The sequence below is a fragment of the Cryptomeria japonica genome, chromosome 10 (assembly GCF_030272615.1).
Source record: "Cryptomeria japonica chromosome 10, Sugi_1.0, whole genome shotgun sequence".
Lineage (NCBI taxonomy): Eukaryota > Viridiplantae > Streptophyta > Pinopsida > Cupressales > Cupressaceae > Cryptomeria > Cryptomeria japonica.
In genome coordinates, this window is record NC_081414.1 from 397,457,567 (window position 1) to 397,484,719 (window position 27,153).

At 36.4% G+C, this 27,153-nt stretch overlaps 2 protein-coding genes across 2 annotated transcripts in view; one reads left to right on the top strand and one right to left on the bottom strand.

Annotated features, from left to right (window-relative positions):
- Window positions 1-255: 255 nt before the first annotated feature.
- On the bottom strand, window positions 256-1,088 carry LOC131859001 (uncharacterized). The gene is made up of 2 exons (XM_059212512.1): window positions 720-1,088; window positions 256-291 (listed from the first exon to the last, which is right to left on the bottom strand). Exons 1-2 carry the CDS (start codon window positions 1,086-1,088, stop codon window positions 256-258), a joined length of 405 nt encoding a protein of 134 aa, XP_059068495.1.
- Window positions 1,089-6,177: 5,089 nt separating this feature from the next.
- The window catches only part of LOC131038544 (mediator of RNA polymerase II transcription subunit 14), an 86,246-nt gene continuing 65,270 nt past the window's right edge, over window positions 6,178-27,153 (top strand). Inside the window, exons 1-2 of the mRNA XM_057971007.2 lie at window positions 6,178-6,798; window positions 25,763-26,845. Of these exons, the coding sequence (XP_057826990.2) occupies window positions 6,589-6,798; window positions 25,763-26,845 (1,293 nt within the window). The 5' untranslated portion in view covers window positions 6,178-6,588. The remainder of the gene's footprint in view (window positions 6,799-25,762; window positions 26,846-27,153) is intronic.

Genomic DNA, 27,153 nt, shown 5'->3' on the forward strand with positions numbered 1-27,153 from the left:
CACCCGACAAGTAGTTCATGCCAATTGAATACACACACACGTGAAATGCCAGTGTCCAAACAGCATCTGAGCCAAAGCTCATCAACTTAATGTCGACCGACTTTAACCATCAGGTGATTATAAGCAAATCTTGAAAGGATCTAGCCGTGACTAGATATTAATTAAAGTACACATATATCCAATTGCCACGGGGCCCAAACCGGCACAGACCAATGATGACGACAATGTGTCACATCTTGGTGACAAGAAGAAACCTTAACATGATAGCAAGTCAATCGGTCGATCTATCCACTAGAAACCACAACCATTACATTAAGAAAGAATAAAGCGGCAACCGGGGAGGCAATACACCGATTTGCACCACAACCGGTGGTTAAAACAGAGAGAAACTCAATCGAAAGAAGAGAGGAGAGCGCAACCGGCAAGAGACTCAACCAGAGAGCACCCCCTCAATGAGATAGTCAGGATACCATGTCAACCGGTGGAGGCAATACTACCAGTTAACACCATCACCAACCGGCCCAACAAAGAACCATCATCTGGAAGGAGAAGACAATCGGTAGAGACCACTACCGACAAACTCAACCGGAAAGCATCATTTCTTGGCAGGATAAGCATGCCATAACACCGGTGGAAGATCAAGGGGGATCACCAATGGGTAACGCCAATTTAGAGAGTCTATCAACCTCTCCATTACCTTCCCTATAGATGTGGCTAACCTGAAATTCATCAAAGGTGGCTAACAACACCAGAATCGGTTGAAGCCACTGGCGCCAACTAGGGATGTTATTACAACGGATCGCAATAACCACATTTAATGAGTCTCCCTCCAGATGAATTCTCTGCACCCCAAGCTCCTTCCCTGACTGAAGACCTCTTAAAGCTGCTCTGAATTCAGCTTCATTGTTAGTAGCAACTCCAATCTTTTCAGAGATTTCTTTTATACAGATACCATCGGAATCCCTCAAAATACAACTAATACCACTTTGACCCGGATTTCCTGCAGAAGCACCATCAAAGTTTACCTTGCTCCACCCAGACTCTGGCACTTCCCATTGCACACCCACTCTTGGATTGACCTGATTCATCGGGGTTCCCAAGCCAAAAAGCGGTGGAATGAGTAGATTTGGAAGAGCCAACTTAATCTTCCAATCTCAGTCCATGTACAAATTCTTCTTTAATGATTTGGATTGAGCAACCTCATTCAGGAGCTCAGTCAGGTGGTTCTCAATTTTCCCACAAAGAGACATTAAGCTCATCTCTTTACCTTGGAAGATTCTACGATTCCTTTCTTTCCAAATTTCCCAAATTAGAAGCGATGGTAAGATATAAAGCAAATCAACAAAAATAGCCTTTCCTGCTGGTTTAGGCCATTGCGAAAACCACTTATCCAGCCCTGATGGGAAGGGGTCGAAGATTCTCAATTTTCCCATGAAAAGCCACCAACAGTGGCTAGAGAATTTGCAATGGAGTAGTAGATGATCCGCAATCTCTTCATGCTCTAGACATAAAATGCATCTGCTGGGTCCATTGATACCCATTGAATAGAACCTTTCTTTAGTTAGGATCTTTTTCTGACAAGCCAACCACGCAAAAGAGCCTGCTTTGGGAAGGAGATGTCATTGCCAAAAAAGATTAACAAGCCAATCTTTTTTGTCTATAGTTGCTTCTTTCAATTTGTAACCAAAACATACTTTGTATTTACCATCAGAGGAACCGCACCACCTAATAATGTCCTTTTCAGGAGAAGGGAAAATAATCCTTTTGCTGAGAATGTCGGCAAACAAGTCTTTCTGATGCTGATCCAAGTCCAAGGGATCCAAGGAGTTCCATTTCCACTTAGCAATACCATTTTCTTGGATAGGATAACCATAATCACAGATATTGTGCCCCCAGAGGCGACAAGTTTCTACCATAATAGGTTGCAGTGGGGGATTGAGACATAAGGCATCTTCACTAGCCCAAGAGTCAATCCAAAAGGAGGCATCCCTACCATTCCTAACATCCCAGGTAACCTAATCACTTATGATTTCCCTGCTATCCATAATAAAATTCTAGATGGCCGAGCCTCTAGGGGGTTGTTTATAGTGAGAATCCTTTTTGGCTCCAGGGAGTCTAGATATTTATGTTTTAGAAGCCTTGCCCATTTTTGTTTACCACCATTGCAAATTTCCCAAACCAATTTTGCACCCATAGCTAAATTCATAATCGAGATTTGACGAATGCCAACACCCCCTGCTTTTTTTGGTTGGCAGATCTTTTTCCAAGCTACCAAAGGAAGTTTCCCTTTGTCATCCGAACCATTCCAAAGGAAATTTCTCATTATAGAGATCAATTCATCTTCAATTGCCATCGGTAATCTCAGGCAAGCCATGGAAAAAACCGGTAGCGTAGAAAGGATCGATTTTATCATAGTGAGTTTCCCAGCAGAGGATAACCACTTGCCTTTCCAAATTGCAAGCTTGGATTTGCACTTATCAATAAGATGCTTCCAATAGTGAGTTCTGTTACTGCCAATGAAGAGGGGAGTTCCAAGAAATTTCCCTAGGAAGTTTGCAAGTCTGAGATTAAGAAGCCTTGATAATACACCTTGCAAGTTAATCGGAGTGTTGACAAAAAACACTTCAGATTTGTACCAATTGATTTTATGCCCAGAAGCCATACAATAATCATCGAGGCATGATTTAATTGTTCTTACCTCCCTCCTACAAGTCGAACCAAACATAATGGTATGATCGACAAACTGCAAGTGAGTCATTTTTTCAACCCCTGTTGCCACATTGATTCCAATCCAACAATCATCTTGTTGAAGAGCTCTTATTGACCGACCTAAGGCTTCAACCATTATGATAAACAAAAATGGTGATATTGGATCACCTTGTCGAATTCCTCTTGTCGAGGAAAAGAAGCCATGAGATGAGCCATTAACCAAAACGGAAAATTTGGGGGTAGATAGACAACTCGTGACCCATGTGATCCATTCCTTGCAAAATCCAAATTTATGAAGTACATCAAATAAGAAACCCCTGTCCACCATATCATAAGCTTTCAGAATATCCAGTTTTAAAATCATGCAGGAATCCTTGGTTTTCCTGGCCGTGTGAAGCATTTCATGAGCAATGATAATGCCTTCCACAATGGATCTTCCAGGGGCAAAACCACTTTGTTCATCTGATATGATGTGTTTAAGGAGGGGCTTCAATCTGTTGGCTATGATCTTTGTTACAATCTTATAGACTGTGTTGCATAAAGCAATGTGCCTAAAATCACTCATCTGTTGAGGGTTTTGCTTTTTCGAGATTAGAATAAAAAAGGTGTGATTAATAACACCTAACTTAGTCATTTTCTTTCTTGATTCTTCTACTGCAAGATGTAGATTTCGAGCGATGATATCCCAAAATTGATGGAAGAAAGCAGCAGGGAAGCCATCAGGGCCAGGAGTCTTATCAGGTTTCAGCTAGAAGGTAATTTTCCTTACTTCATCAATTGAAATAGGAATAAAGAGAGCTGTATTTTGACTATCGGATATTATGGATGGGATTGAGTTAAGAATTATGGCTCTTGCTTCATGATCGATCTAGTGATCACCATTCAATAAAGAATCAAAGAATATTACAGCTTCTTGCGCAATATCCTCATAGTTCCTGACAGCGTTTCCATCCAGTCTCATAATCTTCGATATTCTGTTTCTATTTCGAATGGCAATGGTCGACTGGTGGAAGAATTTGGTGTTTTTTTCACCTTCCTTTAGCCATAACTCCCTTGATTTTTGACGCTAATGGATTTCCTCACACCGAAGGATTTCACTTAGATCAGATTTGAGAGTATTTTCTTTGATAAATAAATCCTCATTCATTCCTGAAGTAATAACATAATTGGTTATTTCTTCCAACTCAGCCTTAATTCTTAATTTCTCCATATGAATATTCTTGAAATGGCTCCTATTCCATTCTTTGATCATAACATTAATATACTCGAGCTTCTTATTGAGTATGGATAAACTCGAATGGTTCCCTAGAATCGGTTCATTCCACGAAACATAAATAAGATCATATAGCTCAGGCACTCTGAACCACATTTTCTCAAACCGGAAAGGAGTGCCTCCCTCCGCTTGTCCCATAGCGACCTCCAAATAGATTGGGTAGTGATATGATCCAATAAGCGGGAGAATCAATGACTCTAATGCTAGATTTTGTCCTAGCCAATCACCAGTAACAAGAAACCGGTCAAGCCGTTCAACAATATTAGTAAAACCCGATCTCCTGTTCGTCCATGTGAAAACTCCATTTTTAGGAACAATGTCCAGTAGGTGATTCTTCTCAACAAATTCCAAAAAGTCCTTTTGGGATGTACCAGTCCTCTGAATACCCCCACTTTTCTCAATGCCGGAAAGGATCGCATTGAAGTCCCCAACTACCACACAACTACCATCGGTAATATTGCTAAGTTTGATGGTTAAGAGATCCTACAGAGCACGTTTATCACCAACAGAAGATGGTCCGTACACATTAAAAAGATTGAAATTCTCATTCCGTCCAAGGATAGTTACTAGGCAATGTTGCCAATACTTATCTTCCCCAACAAGAGAGATCCTAACATTCATGGGATTCCAAATGATTCCCAAGCCACCAAAGGCTCCATCCGATTGCCTAAACAAACCATTCCACTGTTTCCAAACTCTCATTTTTGCATCAATCTCAGCCTTACTCCATTTAGTTTCTTGTAGTAGCCAAATACCTCCTTTGGTGTCATCTATCTGGCGCTTAATCAAGCGCCATTTGTCAGGGGCATTGATCCCCCTGACATTCCAAGATAAGAGTTTCAATTAATCAGTCAAATTTAAGTGTCTACAATGGTCTATAATAATAATAATAATTATTTATTTAATAATTTAAAATATCATTTAGCTATTTTCATATTGATTCATGTTGGGAATATCTAGTGTATAAATAAAATTATCATTTAAATTTTATTACATTTTCAATGCATTAAATCCTTACAATAAAAGTTCAACTATATCAATAATGTAAGTCTTTTTAGAATATTAATTTGAGACTCAAATTCCAATTTTACTATTGTTTTGTTGTTGCTTCAATAACATTGAACACTATTATAACCATCATAATGGTCCTTTGTATTGCGATGTGACAAGGTAAATTGATATGACAATTAAGTACGCCTTCAATAAAATCCTTTTCTATAAAATTGCATCGTTGACTTTTACATTATTGATTTAAAATATACCAATAAATATAATTATACATTAAATATACATTATTAAGTAATAAAAATGATTTTCATGAAATAATTTGCTATTATTTAATACCATTTTATTGCTCGGGTCCCAAAAAGATTTACAAGAATGTAAATTATCCACAATTAATGACTCAAACTACAACAATAGTATACTATTTATGCAATTTAATAGCCACTAACCTTCACTCCAACTACAATTTCAACTATCAAGTCCCTACTTTGAACCAATACAATGTGATTGAGCATATTGTTGATCCAAGAATCATGCTATTGTTTTGTTGTTGCTTCAATAACATTGAAAACTATTATAACCATCATAATAGTCTTTTGTATTGTGATGTGACAAGGTATATTGATATGAAAATTAAGTACATCTTCAATAAAATTCTTTTCTATAAAATTGCACCGTTGACTTTTACATTATTGATTTAAAAGATACTAATTAATATAATTACACACTAAATATGCATTATTAAGCAATACAAAATGATTTTCACGAAATAGTTTGTCATTAGTAATATCATTTTATTGCTGGGTGCGAAAAAGATTTACAAGAATGTCAACAATAGTATACTATTTATGCAATTTAATAGTCACTAACCTTCACTCCAACTACAATTTCAACTATCAAGTCCCGAATACAATGTGCTCTAATAAAAAAATCATGTAAGTTCATAATTGAATAACATTCTAATAACTATTTTATAAAAAAAAAAAATACTATTTCAATTCTTATCTCCATTAAACACACAACCTAATCAATGACAAAAATAAATAGATATAATAATATATTTCTATTTTATTTGAAAACATTTGTTTACTTTTCTTTCAATAATATAATTTATTGATAAGCATATTTCTTTCAACTCCCACGCTTAATTATGAAGAAAGTACCACTACCTCTTAACAACGAGAGAAGTTTCCCAACATGGGTAGTGAAGAAACACAAAACAAAATAAAAATACCAGATCAGGTAAAAGGGATTTGGACTTTTTCTACTATACATTCTTCCTGCACAAGGTCAAAGATCAAAACAGAGCGGAGAAGTTTTTTAAAATCCAAATCGTCAATACGGAGTTGGAGTGGGGTTTTTGGAGAAGAATTGCGGTCTCGCTAGATTTTAGCGAGTTGAGCCGCCGCGATGGGAGAATATAGTAAAGCTGCATCTTCCCTACATTTACCATAACTTCTCGGGTGTTTGTGTGCCCGGCACGCCGCAATACGGGTTTGTAAATTCGAACTAGAAATTGAAGCGTGTAACGATCACGGTTCGAATCCTGCCTGCAATCTCCCCACTCCTCCTCCTTCTTGTATTGTAGAAAGAGCGGGAGAATGGCAGAATTGGGGCAGCAGACGGTACAGTTGTCAGAATTAGTGAAGAGAGCAGCGGAGGATTCATTTGTAGCACTTGAGGAACTCATCCAAAACTTGGCTTCTCAACCTCAGTCCGATGCCAACAAGAAAATCGGCCTCCTTAAATATATTAACAAAACCAGGCAACGATTGCTTCGACTTCACGTACTTACCAAGTGGTGCACGCAGGTAACCCTACTACAACATTCACCTCAAAATACTTTGCCCTAGAAAGGACTTTGAGGTTAGCTGGCCTAAACCTAATAGTTAAGAACATTAGATTTTCACAGTCCATGGTGATGAATTTGCAAAGATGTTTTGGATTAAGCTGTGTAGTTTTTGAGATCAATTATGGGATGATAAAGACATAAAAATGATGAAAATGTTGATGCATGAAATGAACTTTTTTGGATCAATCTTTGAGATTATGAAGATTCAAAAGTGATGGAAGAATTGATGTATAAATTACTACGCAGTTTAATTCAAAACTCTTTAGAAATTCAATGAAAATAAATCCTTTAATATTTCAATCTCTTTGTATGCCATCTGAGTGGAAGCAACGTAACAGCAGAATTTATGCATAATAGTGTTCTATGCATAAGACTCTTTGTTTTGGAACTTCATTGGAAATAAATTTTTACTTTTTCCCAAACCAAATAAACTTAAGTGATTTAATTTTTTTTTTTTATTATTGAACAATCGAATCGAATTACATAGCAAATGTTCATTCAATCTCTTAAATTCAGTTCCTTCGGGCTCATACAGTAATCTGCGATCTGTAAATTTTTTAATTTTAATTTTCCCCCTATGTTAGCTTCTTCTTTCCCCCCCTTTTTTGAAAACACGTGGAATGTAATATGAAACACATCTCAAAAGGAAGTATATGGTTACTATCATTCAATATGAAGTTCAAAACTGTGGCTGGAAGATTATGTTGCAAGGTGTGCACCCTTGGTTTCCTTGTGCTGTGCAGTGCAGCGTTCGGGTTTGTGACATGGCTTAACTGCCTCATGTGGATTCTATAAGTCTAGTGGTTGTATCGGGCATTAACAGGTCGATCTTTTGGTGCAACGACAACCGTACTTGTAACAAGTGTTATCAGAGCTTGGTCACAAGTTCAAACCCCTCGCTTGCACTGGGGGGATTGTTGCAAGGTGTGCGCCCTTGGTCTCCTTGTGCTGTGCAGCGTAGCGCTTCGCTTGGGTTTGTGACATGGCTTAACTGCCTCTTGTGGATTCTATAAGTCTAGTGGTTTTATCGGACATTATTAAGTCGATCTTTTGGTGCAACGGCAACCACACTTGTAACAGATTAAACGTTAACTTGTCCATGCACTCAAAAGACCATAAACAATTCTATCTTCCGAGACCATCAGGGGTTTGTTTGCAGGCTTGAATTTTGACCCATGATCCCGTGTCCGGTTGAAGTATCATTAACTAAATAAAATCAATTCAGAACAGGGAATTGGCATATCAGTTGCATTTACTGGGTTCCCAGAATTGAGAAGAATATCCTTGCTTTTCAGTTTGGTCTGATTCCAAATCCTAAAAGATTCTGTTGTATAGAGCATGTTTTTAAGTTATTGGAAGTTGCTTAGGGGTGCTTGTATGCTATGTGGGTTTCCTTCCTTTGTGATTTTTATGAAAATGTTAGAGAAAAGCTATTAAGAAATGACTAGTCTTGAACTAGGTCATCCCGGAGATGACTTAAATACACTTTCAATTATTGCCAAAGCTTCAAAAAGTCTAACAAGATGTTTTTTTTCTATACTTGATATGAACCAAGGTCCACGTAACCTGATTTTGAACTGTTCAAATTCTATCAACCTTCACTAAAGGATAAAGGTATTTCAACTGAATATTATTGTTACAACTACATTGAAACACAGCTTGTAAGTGCCTCCTTTAACTTCCGATATCCCATGCTGTTTACTGCAGAGAGACAAGGAAATAACAGCATCACCGACATTGTCAAGATCCACAACCTCTTTGGTTTTGTCTGCTCCTTGTTAAGTTTAATGATCAGATTATAAAATTCAGATGTAAGATAATTCAAACACAATTGCACAGCATATACCCTGGGAAAACCTTCTAACTTGAAGGTGAAAAAACCCAGCAACAAATGGCTTTTACTATACTGGATAAGATAGCAAGATGTCTTTACAAAATCGCTTAACACTTTGAAGCTATATATGATTAATTGCTTCACCCTAGATCGCTGTATATGCAGTCCGAACTGTCAAAGAAAGAGATATAATCTTCAGTCTGTCTTATATATTCAATCTCCTGATATATAATGTTTTCGATCTGCTGAAGGAGGAATCAATCTGCTGGCGGATGTCAATATGCTAATCTCTTATTCTATACATTTTGGAGGATGAAGATAATGTCTTATTATACCCCCGATATGTGTTCCTTTAACCATCGCGACTCTTCCAAGAGTCGGCTATCATAAAACATCGTGTCTCCTCATTAACACGTACCAAGAGTGGCGGGTTTAGATATAAAAAATATCGGCACAATGAAGTAAATATATTTATACAAATTGTAAGAGTTCTCTTCACGTCTTTAATTGTTTTTTGTTAAACCGACGTGCACTTTGTCTTGGACAATTGCGTCGGTCCTAAAGGAGTCCGACCTTAGCTATTTACATTAACACTCCCTCTTAGCTAAGGAGGAGTCCTTCTTGATAACTGAATCACATAGTGACATCCACCATGGCCACGTCCAGAGGATGAATAAGCACAAGTGCTAAGTCATGAAGCCTTTCACATGACATCCACCATACCTACTCGCAGAGGGTGGATCCACCATACCTACTCGCAGAGGGTGGAACAAGGGCTGAAACCTCAAACTTCTTTTCATAGAGAAGAATGCACAACAAGGGCTAATACCTCAAACTTCTCTCATAGAAGAATGCATAACAAGGGCTGATACCTCAAACTTCTCTCACTGAGAAGAATGCTCAACAAGGGCTGATACCTCAAACTTCTCTCACAGAGAAGAATGCATTATAATACATATCAAGTAATCACTGATGCTGAGACTCCCTCTCAGCAAGAGCTTCATTTTCCACAATTCCAAGCTTGTCTCGAAAATGCACAAATTTCACTTTTGCAAGAGGCTTGGTGAAAATGTTAGCCGTCTGTTCCTCAGTACAGATGTATCTCAACTGAACAACATTCCTTTGTACCATATCTCTGATATAGTGGTACTGAATCTCTACATGCTTCGTTCTGTCATGAAATACTGGATTGATTGAAAGCTTCACACAACTTTTGTCATCATAATGTATGATGGTAGGCTCCAATGATTGACCAAACAATCCTGCAAGGAGCTTACGAAGCCACACTGCTTCGCGAGTTGCTACACATGTTGCAATGTATTCTGCCTCTGTAGTGCTCAGAGCTACTGAAGACTGCTTCCTGCTACACCAGGAAATCATAGCAGAGCCCAAACTGAAGCAACAACTAGAAGTGCTCTTCCGATCAGTAACACTCCCTGCCCAATTAGAATCAGAATATCCTTCAAGAATTAGGTCCATACTGGAAGAGTATTTCAAGCCATATCCAACAGTGCCACGCAAGTATCTCAAGCTATGCTTGACTGCAACTAGATGTATCTGTCTAGGTTCACTCATGAACTGACTAAGTGCACTTACTGCATAACAAATATCTGGTCTAGTGTTAACTAGATACATCAGGGACCCAATCCTTAATTTCTTCAAGTTAGTTTCCATGGGTGTGGACGTAGATTTACAATCTGTCATTCCAAATCTCTTCAAGATATCGATGGTATATTTACCTTGACTTAGGATAATCCCATTGGGCCTCTGCCACACCTCCAACCCTAGAATGAAGTGCATAAGTCCTAAGTCCTTCATCTCAAATTCTGAAGTCAACTCCTTCTTACATCTATCAATGAGATGATCTTCTTCGGTAATAAATAGATCATCGACATAAAGTACCAAGATCAACATATCACCATTGAATACCTTGAAGTAAAGGTTTGGATCAGCATCATTCTTGCAGAAACCCAAACCCACTAAGTATCTGTCAATTCTTTCATACCAAGCCCGAGGAGCCTGTTTAAGACCATATAGGGCTTTCTTCAATTTACACACATGAGACTCTTTCCCATGAATCACGAACCCCTTAGGTTGCTCGATGTAGACTTCTTCTTCAATCACACCATTGAGAAAGGCAGTCTTTACATCCATCTGATGCAACTTCCATCCCTTAGCTGCTGCAATGGCAATGATCGTTCTAATGGAAGTATAGAGAGCAACAGGAGTAAATGTTTCTTTGTAGTCTATTCCCTCTTGTTGAGAGAAGCCTCGAGCCACAAACCTAGCCTTGTACTTTTCAATGTTGCCATCAGCTGCATGTTTTATCTTGTACAACCATTTGGAAGATACAACAGACTTCCCTTTTGGTCTAGGCACAATATCCCACACATTGTTCTTGAGAATGGATTGATACTCCTCATCCATTGCATCTTTCCAAACTTGATGTTTTGTGGCTTCCTCTATGCTAGAAGGTTCAAACTCAATAAGATTACACATTAATGCAACATAACCAGAAAATCTTTGTGGTCTTTTGCTTTCTCTGAATGTTCCTCTAGGAGCGGCAAACTGTTCTGCTTCCTGCATAGTGTTTCGCGCCCAAAGAGGTCTCTTTCGAGACACAACAATATCTCTAGGCTCATCAGTGGGATCCAAAGGTTCAATTGGGTCATTACTCATATCAGGTTCTATAGTCTTCCTCTGAATCTTAGGAGTATGATCAACACCCATGTCTTGAGGAGTCTCATCATCTATCTCCATGCATGAGCCCTTTGATTTCCTGAATGCAACATCTTCCTCAAATGTGACATCCCTGCTAACTTCTATTTGCTTCTGTCCAGGAATGTAAATATGGTAGGCTTTGGAGGTTTCACTATAGCCCACAAATATTCCTCTCTTGCCAGAAGGCTCCAGCTTGGTTCTCTTGTCTTTGGGAATATGGACATACATAGGACAACCAAATATTCTCAGGTGCCTGATATCAGGCTTGATACCTGAGAAGGCTTCTTCAGGAGTCAAATTTTGTAATATTCGATAGGGACATCTATTTTGAACATACACTGCTGTTCTAGAGGCTTCTGCCCATAGGAAAATCTGAAGGTCTTGATCATGAATCATAGCTTTTGCGGCTTCAACTATGGATCTGTTCTTCCTTTCAGCAACCCCATTTTGTTGGGGATTGTAAGGAACACAAAACTCCCTCTTGATCCCTGCCTCAATACAGAAATCACGAAAGCTACCCGAGGTGTACTCACCTCCATTATCAGACCTTAAAATTTTAATTTTCTTTCTAGACAAGGTTTCTACAAGAGCTTTAAACTCTTTAAACTTACCTAGGACTTCATCAGACTCTTTAGACCTTAAGAAATAAATCCAAGTCTTCCTAGAGTAGTCGTCTATAAAAGTTACATAGTACAAACATCCACTTAGGGATGGAGTTGACATTGGACCACATAAATCTGAATGTACAAGATCTAGTATTTCTTTAGACCTACTTTCACTGCTATGAAAAGGACTTCTAACATTTTTACCCATAGCACAACCTTTACAAGTACCATCATTTATATGAATAAGTTTAGGAATACCTTTTACCATCTTTTCCAAAGATGGAAGTGCCCTAAAATGAAGATGTCCAAGTCTTTTGTGCCAGAGTTCGCTGGAGTTAGAAGAATCATGAATAAGAGCTTGAACTGGGAGAGTGGAGAGTTTGTATAAACTCTTATGTCGATTTCCGATCACACGAGCAGTCTTGATGCTGGAGTTCTTAGGCCAAGCAAGAACTCTTCCTTCAGAAAATGTAATTTGATATCCCTTATCCTCCAAGGCTGAAATAGACACAATGTTCCTCTTGATCCCTGGTATGAACAATACATCACTTAGGTGTAGAGAAATTCCAGATTCAAGTTTTAGAGATGTAGCACCAACTCCTCTTACAGCATAGCGAGCATCATCCCCAATAATGACTTGAAGATGTGATTCCTTTTCCACTAGATCAGAAAGGTACTCTCGATGACCGGTGATATGTCGAGAGGCTCCACTATCAATTAACCATGTATCACTGTCTGTAGGAACATTGCTTGATAATGCTGATATGAAAAGAAACCATTTGAGTTGTCTTCATTCTCCTTATGAGATGAGACTTCATTGAGGTTTGCTCCTTGATGATTATGTCTTGTCAAACAATCCTTTGCAAAGTGACCAAACTTGTCACACCTAAAGCACTGGATGCGAGAGAGATCTTTCTTCCTCTTCCTAGAATCAGGTGCAGAATCTGATTTGAAACCTCTATTCCTTTTGAAGTTTCCCTTCTTCCAATACTTTTGTTTCTTGGTAGATTGAGTGGCAAGAACATGTGTATCTTCATTTTGAGAACTCTTGACGATTCCTCTGGCAGTCAATCTTGATTCTTCTTGAATACAATCTGCACGGAGTCGATCAAACTTAGGTAATTTTGACCTTCCACTTATGCTTTGGATAAATGGCTCCCATGAATGAGGCAGACCATTCAAAGCTAGCATAACAAGATCTTTATCTATCACTTGATCCCCAATTGCGCATAGTTGATCTCTCAATTCTGAAATTTTCATGAAGTAGGTGATGACTGAATCTCCTTTTGCCATCTTCATCTGATGGAGTTGCTGTCTCAAGGCAAGAGCCCTACTTACGTTGTTAATCTCATATAAACCCTCCAAGGTCTTGTACATATCTCTTGCAGTTGTCATCTTGGAGATGAGAGGCACCAGGTGAACCCTTACGGAGTTGATTAATATCTTCTTTGCCTTGATTGCATTCTTCTTGAATTGTAGTTTCTCCTCATGACCTTCAAGTTCGGATAAATCCTTCTCCTCTATGAATTGAAGAAGATCATTTTCTTCAAGTGCAATAAGCATTCTGAACTTCCATGAGGTGAAGTTAGATGCACCTTCAAGCCTATCTTCGATTTTAAGACCGTTCACCATTTTCAAGACTTAGAGGTACTGCTCGACAGAGAGAGAGAATACTTAGAAGTTGAGAGAATTTAATCACGATCTTCTTTCACCGTGGCTCTGATACCATGTTAAGTTTAATGATCAGTTAATAAAATTCAGATGTAAGATAATTCAAACACAATTGCACAGCATATACCCTGGGAAAACCTTCTAACTTGAAGGTGAAAAAACCCAACAACAAATGTCTTTTACTATATTGGATAAGATAGCAAGATGTCTTTACAAAATCGCTTCACACTCTGAAGCTATATATGATTAATTTCTTCACCCTAGATCGCTGTATATGCAGTCCGAACTGTCAAAGAAAGATATATAATCTTCAGTCTGCCTTATACATTCGATTTCCCGATATATAATGTTTTCGATCTGCTGAAGGAGGAATCAATCTGCTGGAGGATGTCAATCTGCTAATCTCTTATTCGATACATTTTGGAGGATGAAGATAACGCCTTATTATACTCCCGATATGTGTTCCTTTAACCATCACGACTCTTCCAAGAGTCGGCTATCATAAAACATCGTGTCTCCTCATTAACACATACCAAGGGTGGCGGGTTTAGATATTAAAAATATCGGCACAATGAAGTAAATATATTTATACAAATCGTAATAGTTCTCTTCACGTCTTTAATTGTTTTTTATTAAATCGACGTGCACTTTGTCTTGGACAATTGCGTCGGTCCTAAAGGAGTCCGACCTTAGCTATTTACATTAACACTCTTGAAGCAATACTAGGAGTAAATAAATACACAAATTGTCTTCAATGCAACCTTCAATGCCTTGTCCAAAGCAAGAGAAGATTTTCAACCTATGTTCCATGGTGTCTCTATGATGGGGACATTAGGATTTTGACAAGATGGAAGTGACAATTAAAAAAATGAGGAAATTTCAATTATTATAATGTAGTACGTTACATTAGATTTGAATTGAGAATTCTGCAAGTTGACAGACAAATTGACAAAATTTCATTGTTATAATATGATTATCTATTTTTAATGTGCATATACAAGAAAAGGATGAAAGCCTACAACTACGAGATGACAAAATGTGGAAAAATTGTAAAACAATATATTCCATAATCCAGGGCACATTTCTTAATTGGGCATTTTATTAAGTTGGTAAACATGCCTTTCTCTCTCCGAATCAGTTTCAAATTTATGTTTAAGTAAGGTTTTTAGTTCTTAGACATCTTACAGCCATGGTATTACTGTACTTTGTTAATGCATTATCATTGACTTTAAATCCCTGCAGTACTTATTACTACAGTTGAGGTTGCTTCAGATCTATATAAAGCCACTTTAACCATGCACAAATCATAGCTGTATATAAACGAACTGGAAAATCTGGTATACAGTAGAGAGGGTTATTGAAACATTATAATTGCTTATAGACCTTTTTCTGCCACATTGTAGGATTTTATAGGGGACTGCCTAGGAATGTTTCAGACATATCCTTGCATTCTAAGTCTTGGGGTTTGTTGAATTTCATTCATGAAATTTGAAATTCGAACTGCAGCGAACTTCAAAAAAATCTTAAAAATTCATTCTTGTTCACTTTAATATTTGTATGGATGAGGGCTTACCACTTTTAATATTTAGATTTTTGATTTTTAGGTCTGCTGATACTGAATTGGATTGACCAAATTGGGGGATTTCTCTCTCATCTGCTCACTATTCATTGTCTTTTGTCGTCTTGTTGTTGGTGACAAGCAAAGACAATACAATGGACGAACCCAATGAAAGGGGGCTTAGAAATCATGGATGTTTGGTATCTCATAATGAACGATATAGAGATTTTGATGCTAAAGAATGAGATTCGGTTCCAAAGTACAATCCTTTGCCCCTTGCCCCCGCCCATCACTCCGCCTAGGGGAAGTTGAGGGATGTATCCTATCTTCGAGTACAAAACAAGTCGGTATACTATAGACCAAAATCAAAGCTTGATCTTGACCCCCTACCTGATCAAAATGAAATCAGTGACCCTACTTTTCTAATCATTATTGCCATGTGGAGTTCTATATTGGATTCTACTAGGAGGGTGGAATTAATTGGGATGGGGCCTGCACAACCTATTTTAATTTTTGTTTTTAAAGTAAAATTTAATATCTTTTTTAGTTAATATATTAAAATTTATCATTTTAAAATATTGAAAATTAGATTTTTAATTATAATATATTTATAATTCATATATAAATAATATTTAAATTAAAATTTTAAACATATGTATATAATAATGTCTTTAAATATATTATAATGTATTCAATTAAACATAATATTGTTCTATTTTTATGGGTTTATTACTTCAATTTAAAAAAAATCAAATTTATACAAAGTGAATTTAATCATGCCTTTTTTTTGAGTTTTTCCCCCTTGCTGAACTTCATCCAAATTTTATTGTTGCTGAACACAATGACTCGAACCATGTGACATAGCCCATTTCTCATAGATCATTGGTTTAAAATTTAAATAGTTGGATATGTTACATTCAATAGTTCATGATTAAACACAGTTTTCATACCACATCGATTTTTAATTTTTAATGTGGTAATGCTTTTGTAGCTGTGCTACTTGCTTCACCATATAATTATTTAAGGAAACACAAAAAAGGTCCAGTTTTGACAAGGTGCTCCCCAAACTAAAAAGGACCAAGGTGGAAGACAAGGCCAATCCAAATTTGGCAGCAACACATTTTTAGGCTCCCAGAACAGCTGATGTTGCCAGGAAGAACCTAAATTTCGGAGGTTTTCATTTCTTTTTTTCATTAGTTGCTTTTACCAATATAACCTTTAATGTAAGCATCTTTGCATTGTACAATTGGCCTAAATCAAAGTTCAAAAACTTATGACTTGACAAAACTCAACAGATCCAATCTTAGTTCGAACTTGGCAACTTGGCAAATCTTGACAAATTAAAAAGACTTAAGTTCCTGCAAAAAACATCAATTTCATGCAAAATACAGTGAACAAAATATATGAAATGAGTCTATAAAGTGTTTAGAAGTGTTTTCTATTAGATTTGAATAAAAAATAGTACAATATCAAATCAATATGTGAGAACAATAGCCAATAATATAATGTGTCTCATGTTGATTGAAAAGGATCATAAAATTATAACTCAATACAATTAACAACAATTTATAATTTTCTCTTCCTCGTTTACATCCCATTGATAAATGGGGCCCTACTACTTGATTTAGGAGTTAATGTCTCCTCAGGATTAGCATCATCCTCAACTATGATATTGTTTAATCTAACACCTTATACTTCTGCTTCTGCTGCACCTTCCTCTACTTGCCTCATAAAATCAACATTCCCATCTTCTATAATCGTGTGGTCATTTTGAATAGTCCAATTGCTATATGGGTCAATGCCATTCAAGTCAATTGCTTAATAACTATCAAATGTGCCCTCCACCTTTTTGAGAGAGGGAAAAGGTTGAATTGCATGGACAAGAGGTTATTGAGATACTTTTATATCAACTTTTTGGGCTTTTTAATGGGAATGCCATCAAACAAGCTCCAATTTCCCTGACATTGATAAGCACTACAAGGTTGGGACAAGATTTTGGGTTTTTTGTGCTCCTTTTTTTGACCAATTAATTGTAAAGAAGACATTCACAAGTTTGTAAGTAAGCAATAATTGCACACATTAAAGATTTGAATTCAAGACCAAGATTTTTTGTTCCTTGGTGCTTGGATGGTTCTTTTTTGAATACTAGTGGTGAAGAGAAGAGCCCTAAGCATTTTTGCTTTTTTGCAACTCCATGATAATTTGGTTAGTGACCTTTCGTTGTCATCCCCTCAATGAATGTTGTGAGGCCCTCCACAACCTCCCCATCAATAGCCTTAAAGTCCTCTTTGTAGAAAAAATTGGGGTTGATTGAGGTGGTATGCAATTGCATCAATAATTTTCCAAATGGATTTGATTTTTCTTCTCTCTCCCTTAGAATATTTTTTGATGGCTTGTTTGGCCTTGCCCATGGCTTTATATAAGTAATACATTTGTTATAGAACTTTTTCCTCAAAGTGAAAAGAAATCTATGAAATAACTCTTTAGTAGGGAGAAAAAATAAAGGATAATATGATCCTGTGGTTGAAAATGAACATTAGTAAACAATATTTATATATACTCTTTTAAAAGGGGAGGAATAATTTTTTATTTAAATAATTATTGAAAGGAAACTTTTGTGAAGGGTGTGATGTTTTGGAAACCTTTGGTTATATAAAGCATTACATTTGGTATCAAAGCATTAGAGTATGGGCACTTGGTGTGTGTCCAACTTAGGGTACAGTGTATACCCCAGATTGTCTTGGCCTATTAACTACTCTAGAGCATGTTGTGTTATGCATGTTGAACAATTACTCTGGAGCGTGCTATGTTTTGCACGTAGTTTGTGTAAGCATGTGTGTTGGTTCTAAGTATTGTTACAATTGGTATTAGTGCCGAAAAGAACTTGGTGGATATCACATCATATAAGAGCATTATTTCATTCCACTTAACTCATTCTAACTATAGAATCTTTGATGTACAAGAAAAACATTGAATCCTTTAAAGATGAAATGTCTTTAGGAATTTCCAACTCACATGCACAATTTATGTGTAGAAACTTAATGAATGATAGCCCTTTAGTATTGGATGATATGTGGACATCGTAGTTAAAGGTAAATCATCAAGCCCATTATGGTGTAGTCTTACTATTATTCACATACAGAAATTCCTATTACCATGAACTAATTATATTTATGTAAAGGACATTGCTAAAATGCCAGATCTATATGAGATCAAGTAGAGAAGTTCTATGAATGTTTGCTAGATTGATAGGGCTAATCTATTATGTTCTTGTTTCCAAGAATGTCTATCAACAAAACTTCAACTTTACAAAGTCATGACGACCACAATGAATCTTGTACAACTGGACTCCACAAAATAGATACCTCTCTTATTGGGCCATATGAGTTTTCGTCCAACACAAAAGACTCCCTATGTCACTTTTCAAGTGTGGGAGGAAGCCAGTGTTTTTTGTTCTCTACAACATCATTCAATTTTAAAAAGTGTGAGGCATATTTAGCTAACGAAGAGACATATCCCATTTGTTTAGTATTTATTAAGAGTTAGAAAGAAGGATTCTTTTTGTCTTTTGATTGATTTGATTTTTTCAAAAGAATGTGACTCCAGTCAACATAGTGCTTTCATGTTTGCTATGTAAAAGGTGAGCATGTTCAAAGTTAGCAGCACAAGCTTATGGTAAATGGCACATATTAACAGTGGCTAGCATGAGAGTGAAGATCACAAGCAATATGCATCCGTACACTGGAGAGACACTGGAACAACACGGCGAAGGCCACAAGCATATACGTCCCCATATTGGGGAGCACGCAATAAATGGTATTAAGGGATGAATCTTTATATCCTGTATATACCTGTACCTGCACTTACAAATCCATGTTCAACAATTCTCATTGGACTGGATAACTATTTTACTTTCTTTCAATGCTATCAACACCATCCATGATTGAAATTTTTTATAAAAAAATTCAAGAGCACATAAATAACAAGAGAGACTTACAGAATCTGCCCTAGTGTGTTGCTCCATGAAGGACAAATGTGGCAGCTGCTAGAACACGTTTTTATGGATTGTAAAAATTATTGAAATTATGGTATTAAACAGTCAATACGTTGTATTGAATCATTACACAGTGCCCTGTGAGAACTCGGGGAAATAATTATGAGTAATGCTCCAACAATGTTGACTCTGCTGACATCATAGAAAATAGAGAGTGGGTTCCATGGATGGCAGCCTCTTTATATAGAGGAATTGGACCATCTATACCTAATGATCACCAAGTCACCTATTTTGTATTCTTAGAGCTTGAAAGTAAAAAAATAATGTGCTAAATATGATTGTATCTGTGAACATGTCTGTCACCAGCCACCAATAATTGTTACTCCTTACTTTGATTTGTATCAGGAGGCAACGTGGTGATTGTAGCTACAATGGGTATGTGTAAAAGTCACACAAGCCTGGTGATTGATTACACAATGAAAAGAATTTGAAGCTGCCATGTGTAATGTGATTCAGTATTACATTTTCTTCATCTAGACCATGAGCTTTTTGGCACCTTGTTAGTTCATATACAGATGCTGCGATTGGAGTGAACTGCAACACTTCTTGTGCCGTAGCCAAAGCCAGCCTCAGATTCTTCCGCTCACCAGTCACCTTCTCTAAATGTGGGAAATGCAAATTCTTGTTAATGTAACTCCATAAGGAGCTTCCTGAACAATTTTTATATGGACAGACTGTCCTCAAATCAAACTAATTCAAATAGAATATTAGTAAAGAGCAATATAGAGCATCACTTGTTGCTGTCAAAAATGGCAAATTTATCCTATAGTTTAAAACCTGCTCAAAACTTCCAACATTTGTTTGTTTCATATTTTTGACCATCAAATATTGATTGTAAAGCATACAAAGTCATACTTGCTCACATGGGCGTGCAAACATTGAAACTTATGAAGTGGTTGCCATCTTTTCTTCTAAGAAGTTAATATTATACATATGATGAAGAGACTGCAGTGTATATGCCATATTCTGCTGCTTTTTATCTCAACGGTATGCTAACCAGGCACCCAAATTAAAGACTTATATTAAAAATAAAAAAGGTAGAGAAACATAAACTTCAATTTATTTTATCTATTTGATAATATAATATAACTTTAGAACTATTTTATTTGCTATATATATATACATGGCTACATAGATTTTAGTAATAATAGTAATAATTTAATTGTCATTAATGCTGGTTTTCTGTAACCACTGAAAGGGATTATATAGAGACAAATAAGAGTCTGGGTTGTAGATTGATGTATTCAATAATAGGCTTGTTTAGAGGCTACACTTGCTTGTACTAGACTATTTACAAATTGGTAAACTGCACTCAAAACTTTCTAGATTGAAACTCCTCACATTGGAAATTTGATCTACTTTATTGTATATCCGTCAAGTTTTTTAGCAATTGAACTAAGCAATGAAGTTTGGAGCACATTCACACCATTCTCTATATTATCTATTTAAGGATTTTTATACGTAACATATGCAGTTACCTCCCACACTTTTTTGACTATCTGAGAATCTATCTTGAGTATATAGATTAGATGGTACTCAACGATGAGTTATTTTGTAGGTCATTCACTAGGCAAATGATATGTGATCACATGCTAATAATCCTGTAAATTTTATGTTGGAATGACATGTAAAAGATTAAAACATCTATATAAAAGAAAAGGGACTACATCGGTGAGAAAAAATGATAAAGTTGAAATATATGAGATTAAAAACATATAGGATAGCATTAGCCCTTCGATTGTATATATATATATCATAATTTTAATTGGAAAATGATTATTGAGCTTACCTGTGAATTTAAAAAGAAAATGAAAAATAATCGAAACAAGATTTATGAACTTAAAGAAGAGAAGAGAATTAAAAATAAAATAGAAATGTTTAGATGTTAACCATACTACATGAAGAATGAATATATTCATAATTACTATCTTCATTTATTGATTATGTTTTTTGAGTTGTGATACAAACGCATCTCATGCCATTGTTGAAAGTAGTTAAATTATAGGGGGAGAAATGTTAAGGGAATTTTTCTCCAAAGTGAAAAGAAAACTATGAAATAACCCTTAAACATTAAAAGGAGATAAAAATAAAGGATAATATGATCCTTTGGTTAAAAATGGACATTAATAAAGAATATCTATATAAACTCTTTTAAAAGGGCAAGAATAAGTATTTATTTAAATAATTATTAAAATAAAACTTTTGTGAAAGGGTGTGCTGGTTTGGAAACCACCCCTTAAACGGATACATGAAGCATTAGAGTATTGATGGTTTGGAAACCACCCCTTAAAAGGATACATGAAGCATTAGAGTATTGCATTTTACTTTATCTGCCAAGTGCAAAATCTCTATTTGAGGCTCTGAAACCTTCCTTGGATTATTTTTTGATGACTTCTCTAGCCTTCTCCATGGCCTCATATAGGTACTCCATTGCATTTTACTCTATCCACGAAGCGCAAAACATTGACTAAAGGTTCTAATATCTACAAGCTAAGGTTGCAAGTAGAAAGAAAATATAATAAAAAATGAACAATATCTCGTGAATAGAATTTAGAAAAATTGTACTCACAACATACAATTTAAAATCTAAATAGAAGTTTGAAGTTACCTTGATGATTTCATTAGTGCTCTTCATGAAGACATCATAAAATAAAAAAATTGTCTTTGTGACCTTCTCTCTGTTTGTCTCTTCAAATAAGAAGAATTCATCCATTATTGGTTCAAAAACATTTGCCTCAAAGGTTTGAGCAAGCCATAAATGCTTTGCAAGGTGATGGAGTTAGTTGCAAGCAGTTTGGTACCTGCTTGCATAAGCTTCTTCCCTTTGGTGTGGTCTCTCATCAAGCTAGTCACTCAAGGTTGATTGTAGATGTACATGATGATGTTCTTGGGATCCACCACATAATTCACCTGATCAAGTTTGACCATGTCATCCAACAGAAGATCAAGGAAATGGATGGTGTAAGGGTTCCAAAAATTGTTGGGTGCCTCTTCTTAAGTGTCTCCCTTTTGCAACGTATTTTGCTACATTATCAATCATAACATGGATCACATTTTTTTTTACCAACATCTAAGACAACCTCTGCCATCATTTGATTTAGATTCTTAGCCTTCTTTGCCTCATTAGAGGCATCAATGGACCTCAAGAACACCATCTGACCATTTGAAGGCACTAGAAAGTTGATGTGTGTGTGATTCTTAACATCTGCTCACCCTTTTGATAATAATCATAATATTATGCATCAATTCTTGTGCTAATATTTCTTTTGCTCTTCCACAATTGTCTTTTTATTTGTCACTGCTTCTTGGAACAAGTCATGTGGACTAGGTGCCTTAGACTCTTTCCATGCAACAATCAAGGTTGTGATCGAATCCTCTCAATATGGGTTTTTGCCATGTTGAACAGAAGGTGGTTGTAGTACTAAGCAAGCTGTGTTTACTTTGTCAAGTTTCAAACCTATAGCAAGAGGAGGCTATCAACTTGGCATGTTCCATGGAATGAAAATCCCTATGACTTCTTTGGTTGGAGTTTGATGAAGTGGACATACCACAAAGTAGTGGACACCAAGAGGTCCACAATCTTTGTCTATTTTTACTTTGGGTTCTTGGATTATGTTGTAATTCAACTCTATTACAAGGGCTGCAACTTTCTCCTTTTTTCTAATTTTGTTTGCTTTGTTAAGTGAGGGTTGCATCTGTCTTCTGTACAATCTTGGACTTATTATTCAGACACAACTTGACATCAAGGTCAGCAATCTGTGCAAGGTGGTATTTGAGGTGGTGATGCCTCCACCCATTTTCAATCCATGATAGTCGCAAATGACTGATCCTGGGGTTGGTTCTGCTACGCAATGCTTCCGACTGGCATCCTTGTTTCCAATGTTTTGGCTTCCATTTTCTGATGCCACTGGATACAAATGAAAAGTCTTGGCAATGGAAAAAAAAGCAAATTTGATTTCTGCAAACAGTAGCAGTGAAAAAGTATAAGAAATGGAGTTGCTGGCATTGAAAACTTACAAAAACAAAAAATTCAGAAAAGCAGAACCCTAGCTAGCATATATTTGTTTGAACTTTGAATGCATGTAAAATACAAATGTACATGTAAAATGAGATTTCCACATGTTTGAAAAATATTTAGAAATATATCTGAAATTGCGCCAACTGCCTAAAATTACAACAAGAAGAACTCAAAGGCAACTGATGGTTGTGAGAGTGAGAAGGGAGGGCATGGAGGGCTATAAAAGAGATAAAAACCCACATTAATAAATGCAGGCCCAGGTTGCAGCTCATGAGTACTAGAAGTTATTTTGATTTCCTTGTGAGTTTCAAATCTATGGTCAAAACATCTCAGACGTGAAACCTGGAAGATTAAATCAACCAGTTATTCTGATATAGTCTTTTTCCACTTAGCCTTTTGTGTGAAAGGTCTTAGCTGTATCTCATTTAAGATCAAATCATTAAAAACTGTACCATAAATGGGCTAAAGTGCGATCAATTTTGATGTTTGAGAAGTTGATTGGAAATATGGTTCACTAAACTTGAAGTTGGGGCAAGTTAGCATAGTCAGAAAATGCCAGCATCTATATCCAACAGTTAGTTAGCAAAGTCCAATTTTTGATTTAGAATGGATAGAAATGAGAAAAATATATAGGATGAATTCAAGGTTAAGAGTTGCCTTAAAGTTGGGGAATTACTTAAATAGGGTCTTAACCAGAAATTCTACAGAATACAATTTGTGATTTAAATTGTTAATTCCACATAGGGTGAGACAATGTCATCAACCTGATATCGTTATAGGTGCATGTCTTGCTCTGTTTGCTTGTACTGTTGTAAATGATATGATGATATGTTACATACTCACCTATTTATATTGACTGTATAAGTATCAAATTGAAACAGGAGGATATAATATTACCCAAAGCTGAGAGTTTACTGAGTTTTCGGAACAGATCTGTATTAGGGAGCCTCCAGCTGCCATCCATAATGAATGTAGTACATGTTGATGCAAACTTTTAAATTAAAAAATACAAGTGGCTGATAGATAATGTTCTATTAGTTGTGATCAATAAGAATCTAAGCATCTTTATTGAAGAATCAACTTAGGTCACTGGTACAATTTTTTCATGAACAGTATAAGCTATGTATCCAGAGGCCTTGGAGCGGAGCGCTGGTTCAGTTATGTTTTTTTAACTGACAGCTATATTTAATGTGAATATAAAGGCATAGCATATCACTCTTTTCATATGCCTCTTTGAGAAAGATGACAATTTTGCCACAAATAATATCTTGGATGAGCTTGAAGTTAAGAAAAAGACGGAACCACCCATGCCATGTTGAAGGAGCAGTGTATGGTTTGATCATCTTGGAGGTGGATTGTTCCAACTTTAAGTTTTTCTGCCCTTACTACGCATTCTCTTGCTTCCAGATTGTACCATCTTTACTCTGTTATGGAGTTCTTTGTATGGTATTTTTGGAAAATCCTTGTTTCGATAGGTCATTTCTGCAAGTTTGCTGAGAATTTTCTTCAGCCTCAGTGCATCTGATCTGTCTTATTATGATCTGAATATGGTAGTAACAAATATATCATACGTGAAAGCATGTCCTTTTGGGTGTTCTCTCTTTTCTTATCATATTCATTGTATGCCATGTGTTAATTGCTATATTAAGGACGGATTGAGATGCTCAGAAAGCTTTCTGTTTATCAGTCAAACTTCGAAGTTAGAGATGATGAGAAACATTCACATCTAAAAAAATATGCCTTCCAAATTTCCAATAGAGAAAATTACACAGGCAATGGAGGTTATAGACATTTTGGACTCAGCGCATGCAACTCACCGTAATATTTACTTGCCCTGGTGATGCCTTCCATTTTTATCGACTGATTTTGATTCTGTTCAGTAATTAGCAGTTTAAAAATAGGCTGTAGTTCACACTATGCTGATGCATATGAGTGATGGGAAGACATGCATTGCTTTGTTTCACTAAAACTCCCTAAGCATAAACTTATCAACTATATAGAGTGGTATCTGAATGATAGATTTTCTTATGTTTTTCTTCTCACCATTATGATTCATATGAATTGCATCTACACACCATGTGTTTTTCGTGAACACTGAAAAATTGTTAGTGTATTTGGCTGCTTATTTTGCCTTAATGAAAAGCTATCATGTAACATTATTGCTTAAACATTAAAAGCAGAGGGATTTCTCTGAAATTAATGTTGGAAAATGTAGAATTTTAATGATAAAATGAAATCTGTATTTTGTAATTTTGTAAAAATTAAAAAATATCTAAGTACTATCAAATTGAGTGATTGGTGTTCAGAATTGTGTTTTAAGTATGGGGATGTTGATGTTTCCATGGTTAAGTCTAATTCATTGACAAAGAGCAGGATATGAAAAGTAAGACTTAAATTTGTTATTATGATAAAGACAAGCACCATAATTTCTTTTTGTATTTGACTGATGTTGGAGTTTGCAGATTCCTTTGGTCCGGTACTGCCAGCAACTTGAAGGAAGTTTGTCAAGTCATGACATGTGTTTTACTCAAGCTGCTGATACACTATTCTTTACACACGAGGGACTACAGCAAGCACGCCAACCTGTTTATGATGTTCCATCTGCTCTTGAAATCCTTCTTACAGGAACCTATTGTCGCTTACCTAAATGTGTTGAAGATATGGGTATGCAAACGGCCCTTGCAGGAGAAGAGCGGGAGTTAGCCTTGCCAAAGCTGGACACACTGTTACGATCACGATTGCTTGAAGCATCTCTTCCAGATGAAATTTCGAGTGTCATGGTGTCTGATGGTAGAGTGGTGCTTTGTGTTGATGGTGAATTCAAAGTTCAGCTTACACTTGGGTATCGTGGAAATTTATCTTTATGGAGGATACTGCATTTAGAGTTGCTTGTAGGAGAGAGGAGTGGACCTCTAAAGATTGCTGAAATACAGCGGTTTAATATTGGTGATGATTTGGAGCGCAGAATGGCTGCAGCAGAAAATCCTTTTGCAACTATGTATTCTATCCTGCATGAGTTCTGTATTGCATTAGTTATGGATACCGTGCTGAGACAGGTGAATACTCTACGTCAAGGTAGATGGAAAGATGCAATACGCTTTGAGCTTATTTCTGATAACAACTCAGGGCAGGAAGGTAACACTGGTAGTACACAGGTCCCTCCTCCAGATGGAGACATTGATGCAAATGGGCTAAAAACTCCAGGTTTGAAAGTCATGTACTGGTTAGATCTTGTTAAAGGTGTGGGAGGGGCAGATTCAGGCAATATACCTTTTCTCAAAATTGAGCCAGGGAAAGATCAACGTATCAACTGCTCTCACAATACCTATGTTATAGATCCTTTAACTGGGAATGAGGCAGAGTTTGTGCTAGACCAGAGTTGTATAGATGTGGAATATTTGTTACTGAGAGCTATTTCCTGCAACATACATACACGTCTTTCAGAGGTTCAGAGAGTGCTCAAGACCAACAATCGGCTTTGCCAGGTTGAGGATGATATTATACTGAAGCATGCTGGTGATAATTCTCATGCACCTTTGAGTAAGGTTTGTCTTTGAGTTTTCTATGGTCTCTGTTATGGCTCTTTGTTATTCAACTCTTTTCTCAGAAATTTAAACAAATTCCCTAACTAATAAGTTTAAGTCATTCCGTCTTTATGGTGTCCTTGCCTTTTCAAATCTTTCACTGCACTGGTTTGTTAAAATGCTGTAATTATATGATTTGAACTTACTAGTCTGCAATGTGCAGTTGTGTAATATATTGTAGTCTCATTCATTTGACCAGTTGTTCTGGACTCTTCTGGCTAGCTAAATGATTTATAAACAAACACTATGCTATTATTTCTTAACCAAAT